At 31.8% G+C, this 12,516-nt stretch overlaps 1 protein-coding gene across 1 annotated transcript in view; it reads right to left on the bottom strand.

Moving 5' to 3' along the window:
• Positions 1 to 12,516, bottom strand: part of LOC110038712 (oxysterol-binding protein-related protein 3A-like) — a 42,942-nt gene that overhangs the window by 16,194 nt on the left and 14,232 nt on the right. Inside the window, exons 4-8 of the mRNA XM_020743607.1 lie at positions 3,725 to 3,797; positions 3,533 to 3,651; positions 3,284 to 3,405; positions 2,937 to 3,113; positions 2,468 to 2,612 (exon numbers count right to left, since the gene is read on the bottom strand). Of these exons, the coding sequence (XP_020599266.1) occupies positions 2,468 to 2,612; positions 2,937 to 3,113; positions 3,284 to 3,405; positions 3,533 to 3,651; positions 3,725 to 3,797 (636 nt within the window). The remainder of the gene's footprint in view (positions 1 to 2,467; positions 2,613 to 2,936; positions 3,114 to 3,283; positions 3,406 to 3,532; positions 3,652 to 3,724; positions 3,798 to 12,516) is intronic.

Genomic DNA, 12,516 nt, shown 5'->3' with positions numbered 1-12,516 from the left:
GCGTCTCACACAGTTCTTTTGCAAAAACTATGAGTTTACCCCTAGGTTTTAGGAGTCTGATGGTGAGCTAAGCTTAATCTAAAGATTTTTTAGGGTTAGTTGAGAGGCACTTAGTTGGGGTTGGGTGCACTAGATTGTGACTCATGACTGATTTAATTAAATCAAATAATGAAATTCTTACCTTAACTTGACCAAAACTGAAACCCAATGCTCCGGAATTTGAGTTTATCTTACACTCAAATCCTCCTGGCAATTGGGGACATTCCAATATCACATATAAATTTCCTATTCTTGGTCCTTTATATGTGATGATGTATTTTATTTTATTTGTTTGTCTTTTTCCTATGATTTACCTGTTTCTGTTAAGTCTTTTTCAAGTCATATTTTCTTCTTTTACACAGCGCATAATAGTTAAATTTAAAGGAGCAATGAACCTCTCAGGTGTATATGTTTAATTTATATTATAACATTTTATTCTAAAACATGTTATATTATTTTCATAGTCTGTTATACTGCTTGCCCAGCATGTTATACTACTCTTTATAGCACGTTATGCTCTTCTTTCAGCATGTTATATTATCTTTTCTCTTTACTGTACAGTGCATTGTTACTTTTCTTTCACACTGCATGCTTAGTTACTTTGATACACTATGTCTTAGTTTAGGATAACCTAGTGGTTAGGAGCATTTTCAAAACTAAAACTAAACCAGGAGGTGCTACTACGAAGAGTTTGGAGCGAACGTCGTGGACAACGCGACGAGGAACAATTTTCAGAACAATTTTCAGGTGGATCTAATACGAAGGAGCCACTTCAAGATGGATCTGCAACATCAAAACACATTCACAACACTATACACTTTCCTTAGTTTAAATAACCCATACGATCACTCTTTAGGCTTTTTGTACAACTCTGTTATACAATTATAAGTCCTAACGTTTTAAGTCCTAACGTTTAGGATTCCGAGGTTACCGTACAGTACGGTGTAAATCCTTCTGTCTTTTAGGCTATTTGCACAGTCCGACGTTGTGCAAACATAAGTCCTAAATCTTAAATAATTTGCAAGATTGAAATATCAAATTAAATCATTTCAAAAGACATAAAGCCGAACAATAGGATAGTTGGGACATCTCCGGGGTTTCTCCTGGATCTGTGATATCCCCTACTTTTCTTTTCTTTGGATTTCTTAAATAATTGTTTCTATTTTAAGCCATTCCCATTTGATTTTCCCCATGTCCAATCGTGAAAACTTAAACTTTGAAATCTTGAAAGCAAAACCACCTGATCTTAATCGAGAGTTTTCTTAAGTGATTTCGATCATTTAAGATGTAATTAACTATAGGGGATTGCCTCTATAGTGAACCAGGAACCCAGATAAAATAAACCATCTAATTTTTTTATGTTAGATAGGGTAACTTATTGGCCTTTTTATAAAAATATTTCGCAGACCAAAACGGATGTCACAAATTCTTTAGTCTAGGTGATTGAATTTCTATTACAAGTGATACATTTATTTCTTTAGGATAAGTGTATTACATGTAGTATTGTATTCAATTATCTAAATTATTTAAAATGTGAAACCCGTTTGGTCTCACATATTTTAAAATTAAAATGTTACTTTTAAAAATAAAAAAAAGTTATATTTATATTTAAATTATTTTCAAAATCACAAAATCATCACTTTTTCAATCATTAATGTTTTTTTAAAAAAAAAAAACGGCCGACAACTGTATCTTGCACAGTTGTTGGCTTGTGATTTCCTACTATTCCTAGGAATAGGATGATTATTTCTTTCGTTATTCGGCTTTGCAGTTGCAATAGAATTCAATTTTTTGTAAAACAGAAAGCAGTTGTCTGAACTATTTGGATAGAAACCATATTATCTGGGTTGAAGTTCAAGATTTTTGAATTAAGACTGACTGAAACCTGTGAGACATGCTCTAGGTATTTTAAGAAATTATATATTTTTTATTATTTTAAAGTTATATAAGACTGATAAATATGTATATGCTATACATATCTCATCCTAAGTTGGCATTAGAAGAAACATAAACCCTAAGAAGTCGAGCATCACAAAGTGCTTTAGCATTGCGAGTAACAGAGATAACAGAAGCAGGCAATTTTTTTTCCTTCTAATATATAGGCATTAGAGAACTACAAAAGCAGAGTTAAATAAAATTCATAACATTAAAAAAAATAATCTTCAATAAGCAAGATAAAAAAAAATATGCAGGCAAATATCAAAACAGAATCTATGATTGAGATGATAAATACTAACGAAATTATCTGTGCACATATAAAAATAAAAGTAATAATGGCATCAAACAAAGCAAAACATACTAGAAATAGTGATTTTGACAAGCTATCACATCCTCCATTCTTGGATCATTGATACAACCAAGCGGATAATCAGATTAGCAGGTTCTATCAAAAAATATTAGAAATGAAGATTTTCATAATTGAAATAACCTCTTTGAGCTCGGTGCCTGGAAGGGGTTCACCATCACCATCGCATGGTTGATAGCTCATTGAATCATTCCACTTTCCAGTAATCAATATTTTGGGTTCCTCTACTGCATCATAGACATATCCGTCCACTTCATATCTACCAGTGCTGTAAACATTAGTAGAGACAAAGTTAAAGTTGTTAAATGCAATGCAAATACCCATGGCATTGAAAAACTCCTCTAAAGAACGAAACAAAAGCAAACAACTCCACATTTATCCAATTTAAATCGTAGGACAGTAAGTTAGTTTTGATACAACTTCTTCATCACTAAAATGTATTTAATCATCATTACGTTTTCCAACATGATACCAACTGTTGATATAAAAAAACTCCAAAATCAACAGAATAATTCAGCAGAGATATCAAACTATAGATCAAACTGACACAGATGCATGTATGTGAGCACTGAAGATATAAACAATGGCATACCCGAACCAACCACAAGGTTGAAAGTATAGTACAACTTTGTCCCCAGTTGTCAAGTTTGTCATTACCATCTCCCCAGGAGAGTCAACCCAAGTACGGCCAAATATAAGGTTATTAACTTTTGTGGGAGGAGGCACCAAATCCAAGACAACGCCAGCCTTTTTCAGTTTCACCCTTGTCCTACATTAAATTTTAAGCAATTTAAAATATTAAAATATTGCCTAAAATGGCAGCCGTATAAAACTCACATGTCCAGATAGAAAAGCTGAAATTTCAACTTCTGGACATAATATAATTGCATGTCATGTGATAGAAAAAAGGCTATTAGACACTCATACTGTATAACTCACCTCCCCACAGGGTATACTTCTACAGAATTCCCCAAGAATTTGGTTTTTAGTTTGGAGGTAATGTCGTAAACAAAATGTTCATTCTCTGCATGCCCTGCACTCATTGGAGGATGATGGCTCACCTATAATTGAACATAATTGATTAAGTGAAAATGAATAAGCAAACGTAAAACTAGACAAAAAGTACTGAAGTATCCATCATCAACATTAGCCTTATTCCAACTTTCTGATAAGCCCCAATCAACAAACCTGCTCTGCAATAAATGTGATTCCCCTGTGATTGACCATTTCATAAGTTTCTCCAAGGATGGGATTAAAAGGTTTCCATGTTCGTTGATAGGCAAAGTAAACGGAGACCGCCCATGAAGCTGCGGAATTAAAGAAACTATCATTAGCTCCTTATGAAGGCAAAACCTGCAAAAAACCACATCATTTACTTACAAGCATAGACCAATCGCATGTAAGGGTCATCAGTTTCATCAGCAAGGTCCAGCAGATGACAGTATTCCATTAACTGTAACATAAAATTGGTAAATGGTAACAAAAGAAATAAGCAGAGAACAGCAAGTAATGCAGTAAACTAACTTTCAAATATGATCGGGTTCCCAACCAAAAACAACAAATTCATACAAATTAAAAAGTGAATAAATCACTTTTAAATTATTAAAACATAGTTTTAACTGAAACTATTCCGTGTAAAAGCCACTGAACAGAGACACATTGAAATCAATTTTTTCCAAGTATTTTGCCAATATAACCACAAACTAATCACCTCTGGCTTTATCCTCTATAAAAACAATAAAGTTAAAAATTAGATATGAATATTTCTGTTGACAAATATGAAAGTTGCACCAAATACTGTGAGCCTGCAGTGTTGCTTGGGATCCCTTCACATGGGACAATTTTGTCCATGACAGCTTGGGATGGTCATCAACTCCAATAAAAGAAGGTAAAGATTGCTCAAAGAATCAGTGTTAGAGAACGGTATTGTTTAACAAATTTAAGCTCCAAAAAACCCAAAAACGAGAGATAGGTTAGCACAAAATGATTTGCAAAATAACATGTGGTACGTTCAAAGATGCCTGACAATATAAATGAAGCAAAGAAAGAAAAGATGTAAAAACTCTATCGATGATCCAACTATAATCGGCAATATAAGGTCTACAAGGATCTTTGAAGAAACAATCATAAAATAATGATTCAATATGCAAAAAAACACTAAACTAACCAAAAACTTTATCAGGAAAAAAACGTATTCTTAGCAAGCAAAGAAAGAACATCCATTAAGGAAAATCATGGATCAAACTTTGTAATTTATATGCTATTTAGCCATACATAAACATTTTTGTGGCATCATAATGTATATGGTGATATCATCAACTTAAAGGATGTTAAATATTCATTACTTTCTAATGATATGATTTCTAAGCTTTAGGGAAAGATAGACAGGAAAGATAGACAAATCAACATAAATTTTTAGGTGGACTCCTGTGATATTCTTTTAGTAATAGTAAGATGGACATGTAGAACAAACGGAATCTAAAATTTGCTTGTTCTTACCATATTTGTTCTCATGAAAATAATTTTCTAGTACAGAGAATATAATATAAAATTCATATGCTTATGGCATAAAGACATTGTAGATGTATAATGATGTGGCTAAAGCATTGATTTAGGGGCATGTAAAGGTGCATTGGTAACCAAGAGTGCAGATAAATTGTGTTGCAAATGCAAATTTAAGTAGATGCCTTTGATTACATGATATTTTATGTTAAAGCACTGTGAGTTTGGGAATTATAAAGATTAGCCTTACGGTTGAACTTCAAAGTCCTAAACATGATTATATTGGATCTTTTGCATAGTCTTCGATGTTAAGTCATATAATTACAACATAAACAAGGACCAAACTACTTTTAAAGGTAAGATTCAACAACAGGTCATTTCAACCAATGCAGCACAAGATTATAAAATTTAAGGATGATCTTGAAGAATGGAGTGGCAATAACGTAATAAGTTCCAATTCTGAAATGCATTGATAGATATTAGGTTCCTTCCTGCTTGTCATCAAATAAATGGAAATGCATCCCTCATCTCTTGATGAAGTGGGAGGCGTCTCACTTGTTTTCTTGTTTGATCTAAGGAAATTTTATCTAAATGTTTGAAAGTGAACAATGTAAGATCATGTTATGACTAAATGATGTTTAAAAAGTTACTTCTTTTCTGGAATTAGTTTAGTGGCTTGGTTTTTTGCCATTATTTGGTGATATTGCCACCCCAATCATTTGGTAATGGTTGATTTTATTGCCACTAATATTATTCATTTATTTATTTTTCCACCCATTCCACCGCATAAATATAGCTTTCCTGTTTCTCTATCATCTTGTCTCAGAGTCCAGCCTAAACAAACAAGGAGATTTCTGCAAGGTTACATTCAATTGCAAATTAAATTAGGTAAGATTGGCAAGAAAGATTTTGCACATTTTTATTATCAAGTATTCATGGAGCAATAAAGCGTTCTCTCTTTACAGATTTCCTTTCATTCGTCTATGTCATCATGTAATAAAAAGAGCACATGACTAAAGCGACTTTTAATCAAGTAAAAAATATGTTCACTTTGATGCAAGAAGAGGATTGTCAAACGTAAAATTTTCACATAAAATTTTGAAATTGTAGTTGCAATCACTTATAGAGAAACACATTTCATTTGAAGACCATCAGCCAATTAAAGAAACTTAAATTGCCATTCCTACTTTAGAAAAAAAAAATTCAAATCTTTTATTAGTGCTCAAATTTCTTATGCTATTTCTGCTATCCCCCAAACCCGTACAAAAATATTGTCCATCTCCAGTTACAAGTTTGAATGCTCTTATTAAAACTACAATAATATTTAACAATTGCAATGATTTCATGTCAAACATTTTGCATTAAAAAATATTACTATTGCAAAGATTGAACCTCTCCCATCATTTGTGCATCCTATAAGAAGTTTGTCTAAGTCGAAGAGAATAGATACAACTCAAGTATAGAATTTTGTGAAATATATAAAGAATGAAAGGCAATATTGTGGCTAAACGGATAGTTTTATCAATATTATTATAAAAAATTGGTTATATAGAATAACATAATATAATGATATCATATGTCTTTTGGTTTGTGTATTATATTATTTATACATTATGTGGTTGCTTGAGGCTCAACCCTATAAATCTTTGGGAGCTTGAAGAGCATAGGTTAAAGCATTCATAAGGAGAACCGGAGTATATTACCATAATATTGAGTCATGGAAAATTTGTGAGCATCAAATTTTGTAAGCCCCATTATGTAGTATGGGATCTCCTTAGCTGGGGTTGAGGCAACTCAAATTTTGAACATTTAGTTTGAAGCAATTTCGGTCACAACTTTCCACTTATGAAATATGATGACAGTAGCTAGGGTAGTTATTGAGTGAAGAACATCATAGATTAGATTTTGTTTGGTCATACTATAAGTTGTTCATTCTTGAATCAAGTAGAAGTCAAGCTTTCACATTAACATGTTCATGATTGGCTTGAAAAAAATTGATTGATATTGGCCTTGTTGTACTTGAATTTTGCATAAAATAACTGAACAAGTACTTACACAAGCTAACAAACAAGTTTACAGATGAACAAGTATTAAACGATTCACCTGTGTGTTAGACACATTGATAAATAATTTTACAGGAGTAAAAGAACAAGTAATTTAATGAGTTTAGAATAAGTATCTAATTACTTGAAACAATTAAACAAGTTATGAATGAGCTTTGTAATAATCATACAAAATATACAAATATCAACAAACTTGTTCATTTAAATAGACAAAAAATGGGATTATTGAATAACAAGACTGAAACAAGCGCAAACCTTCCAAACAAACAAGTATCATGTTTCATGAACAAAATTTGAAACAATCATAACTCACATTTTGCCAAAACAAAAGAAAAAAAAGTTGATAAAAAAAATTGGTATCACATCAACATAATACAACAACAACAAGAAGCCTTTATCCCGCTAATTGGAGTCCGCTTATGAATTATTTTTTTCCATTGTGTCCTATTGACTGTCATATCTTCATTTAATTCTAATAAATTAAGATCATTTTTTATACTATGCCCAAGTCTTTTTAGTCTACCTCTATCTTTCTTTACATCTAAAATATCATGTTGAATCTAAAACATCTACTCTCCAAACCGGATCATCAGATGGTCGACGTTTTAATGTGATCAAACCATATTAGACGACTCACTCTAATATTGTGTGCCACCGGAGTCACACCAACCCTTTCACGGATAAATTTTTTTTGTGTTATCTCTGTGTGTCAAGCCACTCATCCACCCAAGCATTCTCATTTCAGTAAAACTTAACTTAGTTTTATGCTTCTCGTTTATAGGCCAGCATTATCCGCCATAGAGCATTGTATGTCTCATCACAAACTTCTAAAATTTTCCTTTCAAGTCTATGCAAAACTTTTCTAGCACACAATAGAGCTGATACATTCGTCCACTTCAACCATCCAACTTAAGTTCTACTAATAACATCTCATCTCTATCATCATCACTTTAGACAACGAACCTGAGATATCTAAAACATTCACTATTTTTAATGATTCGATCACCCATTGTTAAAACTATGCAACTAGATTTACTACTAAATTATATTGCATGTATTCAGTTTTAGATCTATTCAAATGAACGCCTTTAGATTTTAATGTAGATATCTATAATTTATGTTTTTCCTAAACTCTTTCACTAGTTTTCTCCACAAAAAAATATCATCTGCGAAAGGCATATACCACAGTACATACTCCTGTAAAAGCCCAATAAGAGCATCCATAACTAAAGCAAATGAATATGGATTTAAAGTCGATCCCTAAATGTTGCACACCGTGACTCTTTGGTTGGCAGCTGTGTTGTCAATCGTGAGTCCCTTGGGGTCAGGGGTTCGAGCCCGCCTGAGTATATCTGTCTTACAGTGCAAGATCAAGTGGTTAGGCACATGAGGTTAGTTGGGGGCTTGTATCATAGCCTCCGGCCAATCTTTTTCTAAAAAAAGGAAAAAAAAAACGATCCCTAAAGTAATCCAAATGAAATAAGAAAATACTTGATTAATCATCTTTCTATTTGAACACAAGTAACAACTCTAGCAAACATATCTCTAATAAGGTGAAACTCTCCAAAGAACTTCTCTAAGAACCTTATCATAAGCTTTTTCAAAATCAATAAAAATCATATGTAGATCCTCCTTACTCTCTCTGTACTTCTCCATCAAACCTCTCAATAAATGTATATCTTTCATTTTAGACTTGCCCAACATAAATCCAAACTGATTATGAGAAATATTTGTATCACATCTTAACCTAGTTCAATTAATCTCTCCCATAATTTTAATGTATAGCACATTAACTTAATTCCCCTATAATATGCACATTATTGTGCATCTCTTTTTCTTAAAAATAAGGACCAAAATACTCTTCTTCCACTTCTAAGACATCATTTTAATTTTTTAAAATAATATTAAAAAGTTTAGCAAGCCAAGAAATTTTCAGATCTCCTAAATATTTTCACATTTCTATTGAGATACTATCAGATCCTACTCATTTTTCACATTTGGTTTTATTAGCCTTATCAACTTCTTTTTTACAAATGTGACGGTAAAAATTAAAAATTGTATTATTATTAACGATATTGAGATCACTAAGGTCGATCGTTATTTGAAAGACTTCACTGAGAAATTTATCAAAATATCTCACTCACCTATGTTGAATACCTTCAAATAAGAAAAACACTTTGTTTTCATTTTTAATATGCTTTACTTGAATTAAATCTTTATTTTATTTTTCTTTATTTGGCTTCCCTCTTTAGTATCTAATCTATTATAATAATCACTAAAAACAAAATTCTTAACATCACAGATTGTTCTCCTAGACTCCCTACGAGCCACCTTAATTTTTCCTAGTTTTTTAATCTTTTATAGTTAATCATTTTTTATAACAAAACTTTTTATATTTTATCTTTTTTTTTACATTATTATCTCATCACCAACTATTTTTATTTATAAAAACTTATCATTTTGATTCTCCAAGTATATCTTGTCACATGTTTAATAGTGCTAGTTACTTTATCCTACATAGAATCAGCTTCTTCATAAACATCTCAAATCTTGAAATCTTGAAGTTTACTTATAAAAATAATTTTATTTAAGTACCACATCTAATTATATAACAATATTTTATTATATTTTTCATCTTTCAACTCCTTATCTTAAAATCAAAAAATAACAATCCATATTGAGTACTTAAAATTTCACTTGGAATGACTTTGCAATTTTTACATTCTCGAATATCGTTTTTCTTGTAAGTAAATATTCAATGTGATTTATTAAATATATTCTTAAAGTAGTAATATACTCATCTCTTTTCTTAAATAAAGTATTAGCAATAACAAAATCATCAGCCAAATCAAAATCTAATATGGTTCTACATTCTTTATTTATCACTCCAAAATCGCAGCCACAATGAATATTTCTAAAATTTTCTACTACTCTATGAACTTGTCCATTTAAATCTCCTCTAATAAAAATTTTTTCTGCAAGAGATATCATTTGTATTAATTCTTTAGGTTTTTGCAAAAGTTTCCTTTTGAATCTATATTTAAACCTACTTGAGGAGCAAAAACAATTACAACATTAAAGAAATTTATATAAACAACAATCTTTAGAGTTGTAATTTTATCTCTAATATTATTAATTTTTACAACATTATCTTTTAAACTCGTGTATAATTACACTTACATCATTTTTAGTGTGCCTCCTACCTAAGTACCAAAGTATAAAACCTAAATTATCAATCTCTTTAGTCTATTCTCCAACCCATTTAATTTCTTGAATACATAAGAAATTTATCTTCTTATAAACCATAATTTCTACTAATTCGATTAGTTTACATGTGAGAGTAACTATATTGCAAGATCCTATTCCTAATATTTGTTTCATGGACTACCTCATTTGCCTACATTCATCCATAATGTGGGAACACATACTTATTTAACACTACACCAAGGAATCAGTGTAGCTGTCATTGCACATTTTTCACGAATTTCATGTCATACAACACGTCGCTTTCACGAGACGTCATATCATTTTCACAACTATTTAAACGATTCATGTCATGATTTTTTCGAGAAAAACTTTACATTGGTTGTCTACACTACTTCACACAATCCTCCAGTTTTTGCATTCAGAACTTGGGACCTAACAATGACAATGTATAATAAATAAACATATGATGTGTTACTATAAAACAAATCACGTTTAAATAAATTTTAATTAAACAAAATATAAATTATTATCAAGCGTAATATTAATTATTTCTTATTGAAACACGAACAAGTTGTTCATAATGCAAAAAAACAAGTAATATTGTGTTCAAATTTGGTTTGTTCGACCTGTGAGCTTTTAACAAACATTTAAACTTCTCCAACTAGTAACTTGAACAAACTACAACAAGCATTAACCAAGCAAAATTTGAGTTGTTCATCAAGTGCGTTAATTCACTTACAACCCTACTCTATTGAGTTGAGACCAAGGATGTCAACTGGGGTTGACCTGTTGAGTTTGGGTTTGACTCTAGGTTCAACTAACCCGAATAAGCTTAACCAAAAAATGAACCATTTATTATATGAGTTAAATATATTTCACCTGAACCTGCTTGACCAAAACATCACCCATCAAGACAATTTTTATATGGATCATATAATTTTTTTAGGTTCGGCATGAGCTAATTAACACATATATAACCCATTTAACCCAACTAAAACCTGCTTAATCTTCAAAGGGTATGCATTTTGCATTAATCAGAAATAAAAGATGTTATAAAAGCCACAGTGTGGTTGGTATCAGCCTCAACTACAATCAAAAAAGCTAGGTCATAAGTGTGAGCATTGCAAACAAAAAACTTATGTGAGGCAAGACGAGAACAAAAATGGCTTGCCTTATTATATTATATATGGGAAAAAAACAAAAGAACTTGCTTGAAGCTAGTAACTAAAATCATGTCAGGTCCCGTATCAGTATGATGTTGCCACATTTTCAACTTCATATGATCCTAGAAGGAGTTGATGATGGTCTCATTATCGCCTCAATAATGATCTCCTTGGTTTCAAGCATCCAAGGCTCCATAATTGTGTTGAGAAACAAAATTGCATCATATTCAACTTGAGAGCTATCCCAATTTAAACATGATTGGCCCGCAACAAATAATAATCTTCCTAGTTTCATTCTATATGATCACCCCCAAGCCAGCCAGGTTGTTCGAAAGAAGAACCCTATATCTTTTATCCAACACGAAGGGGGGGCCAACAATAAGAAAAAAACAGCCCAGATGGTTGTAGAGTACCCCGTTGCACCGTGATAGAAAAAGGTTTCATTAGAACTTGCCAAATCCGAGCCCAGATAGTAATCGAGTTAATTTTGAGTTATTCAGGTCAATTCAAACCCTATTTGAATTATAATTGAACTTTAAAACTTTGATTTTAACCTGGTCAAAATATAAAATGGGTCAACCCATACCCTTATTTTTTTAGCCGTGTTCTAAGATTGGATCATTTTTGACACCTTGGTTGTGACATACTTGTCTTCAATCTACCTTAGTGTAGTAACAAACAGTTGTGTAATGCAGTTTTCAAAACGTAGTTGAGTAAATCTCTTTTATCCTGAGTTTTGTTATGAACATTTGTCTTTGTGTTTGTCGGCACAAAAAAGGAGAAAGGAAGAGATGGTTTGGGGGGGTCGCCCGTAAGAAGCTGTCGGCAGCCGGAATCAAAATCCCATCGCCCGCTTCGGAAGGACGTTTTAATTTACGTATATATATATATATAATTTTAGAAAAATACGAAATCAAACTGACCTCATATTTTTCACAGTTTAAATGAAAGAGCACTCTACCTCAAATCCTGTATCTACCCCGAGGGATAAACACAAGATTTAAGGATGAGGCTCGATCAAATAAACTAAGAAAACATATGACATCCGTTTGGGTCTGCGAAACCGTTTTATTTGCCGACAAGTTCCCCTATTTAATACGAATGATTAAATAGGGTTTATTTTAAGCTGGGTTCGGAAAAGCTCCCTATAAGGGCAAGCCCCTATAGTTAATTACATCTTAAATGACCGAAGTCACCTAAGAAAACTCTCGATAAAAATCAGGGAATAATGTCTTCA

This window comes from Phalaenopsis equestris, unplaced genomic scaffold (assembly GCF_001263595.1).
Source record: "Phalaenopsis equestris unplaced genomic scaffold, ASM126359v1 Scaffold233599, whole genome shotgun sequence".
Classification (NCBI taxonomy): Eukaryota; Viridiplantae; Streptophyta; class Magnoliopsida; order Asparagales; family Orchidaceae; genus Phalaenopsis; species Phalaenopsis equestris.
This window is presented reverse-complemented; position numbering and strand designations above follow the sequence as displayed.